The sequence below is a fragment of the Haplochromis burtoni genome, unplaced genomic scaffold (assembly GCF_018398535.1).
Source record: "Haplochromis burtoni strain Fernald_Lab_line unplaced genomic scaffold, NCSU_Asbu1 Contig_265, whole genome shotgun sequence".
Lineage (NCBI taxonomy): Eukaryota > Metazoa > Chordata > Actinopteri > Cichliformes > Cichlidae > Haplochromis > Haplochromis burtoni.
Window position 1 is genome coordinate 834,225 of NW_024582626.1, and position 9,267 is coordinate 843,491.

General features: G+C 39.0%; 1 protein-coding gene across 1 annotated transcript in view; it reads left to right on the top strand.

Moving 5' to 3' along the window:
• The window catches only part of LOC102313202 (up-regulator of cell proliferation), an 8,410-nt gene extending 3,449 nt beyond the window's left edge, over positions 1–4,961 (top strand). Inside the window, exon 3 of the mRNA XM_005939186.3 lies at positions 248–4,961. Within this exon, the coding sequence (XP_005939248.1) occupies positions 248–4,923 (4,676 nt within the window). The 3' untranslated portion in view covers positions 4,924–4,961. The remainder of the gene's footprint in view (positions 1–247) is intronic.
• Positions 4,962–9,267: the final 4,306 nt, after the last annotated feature.

A 9,267-nucleotide genomic window follows, 5' to 3' on the forward strand; every position in this document is an offset into this window, starting at 1 on the left:
CCCCGGACAAAGCGGATGAAAATGGATGGATGGATGGATGGACAACAGCTAACAAGATTACAACAGTCATACAGTATTCATACCATACTGTGTGAAAAACTTTCAGTCATTGTGGCCCAAAAAAAACTAGATGAGGATATTTTAAGGTTCTTGCATAAAGAAAATCATTAATTGATTTAAAGCATGTTTTAAATGGCCTTTTAAAATGCCAGTATTTTGTTAAAATTAAGATTCTCTGTATCCACAGAGACACAGCTGGAGAGGTTACTGGAGGACCTGGGCTTGGAGCAGTACTACAGAAAGAAACTATCACTCAGCAAAATACTTGAGCTCAAAAAGAGGACCATCACTGATGAACCTGCAAAGTGTAAATCAGACCAACTATGGCATTTTCTAAGGAAACTGATGATGGTTAATGTGACAGCTAGAAATGTGACATATACCTCAGAGTGTGACTCAAGCAGTGATGAGGATTCAGGAAGTACAGAGTTTGATTCTGACAGTTCAAACACAGATGACAAGGTGAACCCCCTTGATATAATCACTGCTCTCTTTGTGTGTTCTGATGGTTTTGTACAGCAGGAAATGGCACTAAAAATGTCCATGTGTCAGTTCTCTGTTCCTCTGCTGCTTCCCAATTGTGACACCAATCAGTGCACACTCATGCTGTGGGCCATGAGAGACATTGTTAAAAAGTACAGACCTCAGTCTCTGTCAGAGTCCAAGGGCTTCATTGAAGACAGAATCGTTCTGTCTGAACTTCCAATGATCTCTTTTGTCAGACTGGGTGAGTGCTCTTTGTCCAAGTCAGAGATTCTCAATAAGGTTCTGAGCAATTCTCAGCAGTACCATGACACCTTTGTTCACTACAACATGGAGTGTGGTGACAGTCCAAGAAGAATATCCAACGGACTGACTGAAATTACTTGGTATCTTCCTTGTGGAAACACAAACATTGATATTTTCAGTGAGCCAGTGGCTGTAGCTAACCTTCATGGGGACATTGCAAGCTTTCAAACACAATACTCCTTTCTGTGTCAGACATCTGCAGCAGTTTTTGTGTTCTTTGACCATTTAGGCTCTGGGTCTGAATTCAGTCTCCTTACCAACCAACAGCACAAGGCACAGATCTTCTTAGTGGGTAACTATTACAGCAAGCGGTTCAGTAAAGATGCTTTAGAAAAAGTAGCAAACAAATTGGGCTTGACTAATGACAAGATCACAATTATTAGGAAGAAACAGAAAAATGAAGCAGACTTTGTGAAAAGTTTGAGAAAAAGAGTCAGAGATGTGGTGGAAAACTCAGCAATAAAGATCCCAGTGGAGCAGATGGCAGACATTGCCTATAAACTGGGAATCCTGGTTGATGAAGACTCTCCAGAGTGTCAGACTGCAAAGACAAATGCAGAAGCCATCACTGCAGAAATTCAAGACATCCATAAATACAAAGAAGATCAGCTTCCACGGCAAGGTGAAATATGGAAAGAACTGACCTGCTTAGAGAAGGAAGAATTTCGACTTCAACATATCGAGTCTAGAAATATTGAAGATTACAAAAGTGAACTTCAGATGCAGAAAGAACAACTGAGGAAAAGGCAGAACTCTTATAACATGTCGACAGCTATGACATGTTTCATTAATGCAATATCAAGCCCAGGAGCAGAGAGGTTTTATTTCCTGAAATGGATGCAAATGAACTTGGATAACCTGTCTTGTATAAAACTGTCGGAACTTCGGGAGAAATATAAAGAAAAATGTAAGAACTCTGAGAACAACAAGGAGATCAAAGAAATTGACAGACAAATTTCCAACAGCTCACTGGGGACTGAACACTTCTTCCGTGAAATGGGTCAGATCTATGAAGCCTCACTGTCCCTTCCACAAACAGATCCAGCACGTCAGCAGTTGCAGCATCTGCCCAAACTGTGTGCAGAGTTGTTGCTTGATGGATTTCCTCTTGAGCTTGTAGATGGAGATGCATCCAACATCCCTCTCAGATGGGTGAGTGATGTTCTCTCTCAGCTCAGTGACTTGGTGTCTCCAAACAGAAAGATCCTGGTAGTCACAGTTATTGGAGTTCAGGGCACAGGAAAGTCCACTCTCCTTAACACCATGTTTGGAGTGCAGTTTGCAGTCAGCAGTGGTCGATGTACTCGAGGTGCCTTTATGTTGCTCATCAAAATCGATGAAGATATGAAAAAAGTCCTAAACTGTGACTTCATGCTGATCATTGACACTGAGGGCTTAAAGTCACCAGAACTTGCACAACTAGACAACAGCTATGAGCACGACAATGAGCTTGCTACACTTGTTGTGGGACTGAGTGATGTCACCATTGTTAATATTGCAATGGAGAATTCAACTGAAATGAAGGACATCCTACAAATAGTTGTGCATGCTTTTCTCAGGATGAAGGAGGTGGGCAAAAAGCCGAAATGTGTGTTCGTTCACCAGAATGTGTCCGATGTTTCAGCCCATGAGAAGAACTTACGAGACAGGAAACTGCTCCTGGAACAGTTGAATGAGATGACCCAGGCAGCAGCCAAAATGGAAAAGAAAGAGGAGAACAAGAGCTTCACTGATGTGATGGAGTACAGTCCAGACACTGGGAACTGGTACATTCCTGGACTCTGGAATGGAAACCCACCAATGGCACCAGTCAGTGCAGGGTACAGTGAGGCTGTATATGAGCTCAAGAAACACATCATCCAACTGCTGGGAAACTGTGAGTCATCTGCTAATGATATCTCTGAGTTTAAAGAATGGATGACAAGTCTGTGGAATGCAGTAAAACATGAAAGCTTCATCTTCAGCTTCAGAAACAGCCTCGTAGCTGATGCATACATGAGACTCTGCACAGAATTCAACAAGTGGGAGTGGGAATTCAAAAAAGAGATGTACATCTGGGTAACAACCGCAGAAACAAGAATTTCCAATTTTGGTACAATTGCAGCAAAATCTGAATCTTCTGACATGAGAGAATTTCTCACATCTTTGAAAAGTGAAGCCTCCACAGTGCTGTCCACATGGGAGACAAAACTTCTAGATAATCTGACACATTATTTTCAGCAAAAGGAGTACCATGTTTATCTGGTTGAAGGATACAGAGAGGAATTCTTAAACAGTGCACAGATCCTTCAGCTTGAAATGGAGAGATCTGTTTTTAATCTGCTCATGATGGCAGCAGAAATCAGACAGGGAATGACAGAAATTGATAAAATCAAAGAGAACTGTAAAAAAGAGATTGAAAAGGCAGTTCATGTGTTGATAGATAAATGCAGAAAGAAAAATGTCCAGATGACAGACAAAGAGCTGGACAAAGAGTTTGATAAGATGTGGAATGAAACACTGGAGAAACTTTCTTTTTGTGAACAAAAGACCTTCAGTGTCTTCACCAGCGTATGTCACTTCCTGCAAATCAATCTGTCACACAGGGGGAGTCATGTATGTGAATTATTAAGTCAAAAGAGTCTGGAAGATTGTGGAAAAGAGCCTTTCAAATATACAGCTGAAGGATTCTACAACAAATTGAAACAAAAGCAAATGAAATTATTAGGCTTTAACAATCCCACTATGGTTTTAGAAGAACTGGCTGGCAATATCATAGATGCCTGCACTCTGTTTGTGAGAGAAGAAGTGAAAAGAAAAAAGAACTACTCAGATACTTACATCCAGGAAATCCTACACATAATTGATGAGAAACTACAAAACAAGCAAGATGTTAAGACAAACATTGAGTTTGAAGTTTCTCTGAAACAGCACATCTGTGGATTTGCAGCCAGAGAGTTTCAGAAGATGCACGAAGATTTCATCCAAGCAAATGATCCCTACAGATGTCTGATGAAAAACAAGGAAAAGTTTCGTGATGATTTCATTGATGTGTTCCATGAAAGAGACCAGTGTCAGAAGAAGGCAGAAGAATTCACCAACCAGTGCTTGAAGCCTGCTGTTGAAGACTTTATCAGTCGATCCCTGGGACTTGATATTACTGGTGAAATGCTGACATGTGAGCAGTTCAGTACACGGATGTGCTTCCAGTATTCACTTTTACTGGATTTAGTTTCAAAGGATGATTTTCAAAACTATGTGAGCTATACTGACTCATATGAGAAATATGTCAAGACATGGATTCACCATCAAATAGTGGAGCATTTCTCAACTGTGTCAGTATCTGAGTTTGAGCACCGACATCTCCAGTCATGTATCAGAAGCATAAACGATGCCATCAACAAGGCCAAAAGAGGAATGGGTGATGACTTGAAGACATTTGTTGAAGATGTTTGTAAAGAACTTGGTGACAAACTGGTCATTTCCCAGGATGCTCTTGGTGCTTTCATGATCCTGAACAATGCTGACAAGGAACAGTTTGCTCACTCGCTCACAGTGTCTGTGATTGACATGGCACAAGACCTCAAAAAAGAGTTTCAAACATTGAACTTTGAAGTGAAACTACAGCATCTCCATATGCAGCCCCAGAATGAGCTTTTCAACAAACTGGTTGGTTGTGGCAAACAGTGTCCATTCTGCAAAGCTCCCTGTGATGCAGGAGGAGGAGGCCATACTGGGCACTTTGCTGCACTGCATCGCCCTCAAGGTCTGGGAGGATTTAGTTGGCCAAATACACAAAAACTGATCACTGACATATGCTCTTCTCTTGTGATCAGTGACCAGCAGTTTTGTTGCAGTGATACAAACCATGAATATCACCCTTACAAGAGATACAAGGCAATTTACCCAGACTGGAAAATCCATCCAGATGTGAGCCTTGAAGCATCAGACTACTGGAAATATGTGATAGCAAAGTACAACATGGACTTTGCCAAACAGTATAAAACAGAACCTGCTGATATTCCTGCTACTTGGAAAAATATCACAAAACAGCAGGCAGGAAAAAGTCTCAAAGAGTCTTTTTATGTCCGATGAGATTACTGGAATTTCAACTAATTTTCTTCTGGTGTACAGAAAAACCAAATATAATAATAATATACTATATTATATTATAATATAATAACATATAAAAAAGTCAAACAGTATGAGACAAAACTAAAGGTATCATTAGTGGATATATATGTTCAAGCATTATAATTTACAATGAGGAAAAAAACCCACTGCAGTTTGTGTTCATCTTCACCCAAGTCAGCATTTAATATTTAAAAAAATCAAAGTAAATCATGTTTATTAAAAGATTTTTTCTGTTTTTCTTTTAATTAAGTGAATGTCATGTAATAACCTTTATTTATTGCTTTTGTTTATGATCAAATATTTAAATTTATGTTTCACAAAAATCAGTCTGTATGTGATATTGCATTAATAAGACAAGAAATAAACAAAAACACACCCAGGAAGTGCGTGAGTTATCTGATATCAATTTTTTGTTTTCCATCTGAGCAGAAATTTTTTATAGACTGTGTTTATTATTTCTTTTGTTTTCGTTCATTCTCTTCTTTCTCTAGTGACTGTTGACATGACAGGAACAACATGACATGACAGTCAAAAGTTTTGGACAAACCTTTAAAGGTTTCTATTTATTTTTACAAATTTCTACATAGTAGATACAAACTGAAGACATGAAATATATGAAACAAGATATGTGGAATTTTGTAGCAACGAAAAATTGATAAATAACTCTAAACATGTTTTTATATTTTAGTTTCCATAAAGCAGCCACCCTTTGCTTTGCTGACTCAATGAGTTTCATGATGTAGTCACCTGTAATGGTTTTCACTTCACATGTGTACCTTGTCAGGGTTCACTGGTGAAATTTCTTGCCTCCTGGAACTCGGACCATCAGTTGTGTTGTGCAGAACAGTTTGGTACACCTGATTTCTAAATGGTACTGTATACAGTAGCATAAAACTAAACTGTAGTCTAAAAGGTCAATTCTGACTTACAGGGAGTGCAGAATTATTAGGCAAATGAGTATTTTGTCCACATCATCCTCTTCATGCATGTTGTCTTACTCCAAGCTGTATAGGCTCAAAAGCCTACTACCAATTAAGCATATTAGGTGATGTGCATCTCTGTAATGAGAAGGGGTGTGGTCTAATGACATCAACACCCTATATCAGGTGTGCATAATTATTAGGCAACTTCCTTTCCTTTGGCAAAATGGGTCAAAAGAAGGACTTGACAGGCTCAGAAAAGTCAAAAATAGTGAGATATCTTGCAGAGGGATGCAGCAGTCTCAAAATTGCAAAGCTTCTGAAGCGTGATCATCGAACAATCAAGCGTTTCATTCAAAATAGTCAACAGGGTCGCAAGAAGCGTGTGGAAAAACCAAGGCGCAAAATAACTGCCCATGAACTGAGAAAAGTCAAGCGTGCAGCTGCCAAGATGCCACTTGCCACCAGTTTGGCCATATTTCAGAGCTGCAACATCACTGGAGTGTCCAAAAGCACAAGGTGTGCAATACTCAGAGACATGGCCAAGGTAAGAAAGGCTGAAAGACGACCACCACTGAACAAGACACACAAGCTGAAACGTCAAGACTGGGCCAAGAAATATCTCAAGACTGGTTTTCTAAGGTTTTATGGACTGATGAAATGAGAGTGAGTCTTGATGGGCCAGATGGATGGGCCCGTGGCTGGATTGGTAAAGGGCAGAGAGCTCCAGTCCGACTCAGACGCCAGCAAGGTGGAGGTGGAGTACTGGTTTGGGCTGGTATCATCAAAGATGAGCTTGTGGGGCCTTTTCGGGTTGAGGATGGAGTCAAGCTCAACTCCCAGTCCTACTGCCAGTTTCTGGAAGACACCTTCTTCAAGCAGTGGTACAGGAAGAAGTCTGCATCCTTCAAGAAAAACATGATTTTCATGCAGGACAATGCTCCATCACACGCGTCCAAGTACTCCACAGCGTGGCTGGCAAGAAAGGGTATAAAAGAAGAAAAACTAATGACATGGCCACCTTGTTCACCTGATCTGAACCCCATTGAGAACCTGTGGTCCATCATCAAATGTGAGATTTACAAGGAGGGAAAACAGTACACCTCTCTGAACAGTGTCTGGGAGGCTGTGGTTGCTGCTGCACGCAATGTTGATGGTGAACAGATCAAAACACTGACAGAATCCATGGATGGCAGGCTTTTGAGTGTCCTTGCAAAGAAAGGTGGCTATATTGGTCGCTGATTTGTTTTTGTTTTGTTTTTGAATGTCAGAAATGTATATTTGTGAATGTGGAGATGTTATATTGGTTTCACTGGTAAAAATAAATAATTGAAATGGGTATATATTTGTTTTTTGTTAAGTTGCCTAATAATTATGCACAGTAATAGTCACCTGCACACACAGATATCCCCCTAAAATAGCTAAAACTAAAAACAAACTACAAACTACTTCCAAAAACATTCAGCTTTGATATTAATGAGTTTTTTGGGTTCATTGAGAACATGGTTGTTGTTCAATAATAAAATTATTCCTCAAAAATACAACTTGCCTAATAATTCTGCACTCCCTGTATTTGAATCATATTAACTGTGTTTCTGATTATAATTAAACTAAATCAGACAACTGAAATCAGTGCAGCTCACGAGTGTGACTTGTTCCCATCAGTGGAAGTCCCCCTTTTTTGGAGTTTAGTTTGGGTTCTTGGGCGCAGTGATGGCATAGTAAGGGAGCTGTGAGCCTTTTTGAACTACTGTGTCAAAAACTGGTTCATAAGCTTCATTCATTCATTACTCTCACAGGTGACATCTGCTGGCAATGGTGGTTTATGTACTGCCAAAAGAAGCCTTGCGTGTGTGATGCACCTTTCATACGTATTTTAAAATGATTGCAAGAATTTCTCAAATATCCTGACAGCCTGACTTCATTTTACACATCTTTGTTTTGTGTGTTCCATCTTAGAAAAATCTGCTTGACTAATTCGATCTACAAAATAATAATTAAAAAATAAAACATTGAGAAACATTGTTGATTGTTAATTATATCCTGGGTGGGGAAGATGGTTTTGACATAATGCAATAAGGCAGTTGTGTTGTGTTTGTATGGAAATACAAACATTGATATTATCAGTTTCATTATCATTTTCATCTCACATTTATTTATTTCCCACATAATATTGTAATATTCTATTTATTTACAGTAACAAAAGCACCCCATGAAAGATATAGACCTGTAAGTATATTTAATTTGAATAAACACTGAGAGTAAATTTATTTCTCTATTTTTTTTTGGTGACACCAGCTTAAACTATTCCTACACCTGGGAATGCTTCCTTGATGGCTCCATTGTTGAGAAGTCCAAAATACACTTATGCAACACACATGAAACATGTTTGAGTCTAAATAGCACTGAGTGTTGCACCAAAGTCTGAATGAAGCTCTTTGGTGCGACACTCCACAATTTGATGGTCAAATTGAGGCTTGAACAAAACAGAAACACTGAAATGTCTGAAGCATTTGCACTGAAATTGTTTTGACATTTCAAAACAATATGAAACCACAGTGATACCTGCTGCTCAGTTTGGCTATCGTTACATCTTGATAATGCTATTCTGTGAAACAATGATGTAAACAAGTCCTGCTCATTTCTAATAAAAATACTGGTTGATTTTTAAGTTATCTAGGAGTTTGTGTCATCATGTTTGTTCTACATTGTCAAGCATCATTATAGAAGCTGGCATATCATTAGGATTTATTTTTAATTACTTAAAAATATATATTTAAATGGAAATAAGACTGAATGTGCTCTCCTTCTTTATGAGAAGGTAACATTAATAACATTTTCATGGGTCTTTTCATTTCAGCCAGTCACAACAGTCCGCTTAAAACGTGGTCCTGATTACATGTTTAAATGATCCTCTGCTGAGCAACCTCTGGACCATAAAGAAACTTTCCTTAGCTTTATAGCTACAGCTGTGTCTCTTGTATGAGGATGAAGTCACATGAAACATTTTCTGATGTAAGTAAGAAAAAAAAAACAGAAGAGACAGACATGACAGCAGAGGCAGTTTTTACAAAAACATTTGAATGAATTTAGTGCACAGCTCTCTCTCTCTGCTGACAGAACTCAGTGTAGCTCACCCAACACTCTCCATCTTTCTTGCTTTCTCTCAAGTGGTAGCCAGGGATGTCACCACGCCACCAAAGGGAGGGCAGGGCTGGGTGGCAAAATTTGGGCCCCCCAAAATTTATTGCTCAAAACAAATGATTATGGATTTTGACATCTTATTTGTTTTTCATATGTACTTATTTTCAGTGATATCTTTAATAGCAGGAAATCAAATGGGCGTATCATTTTTTCTGTCTCCCTTTGTTGCCATATTTTTCAA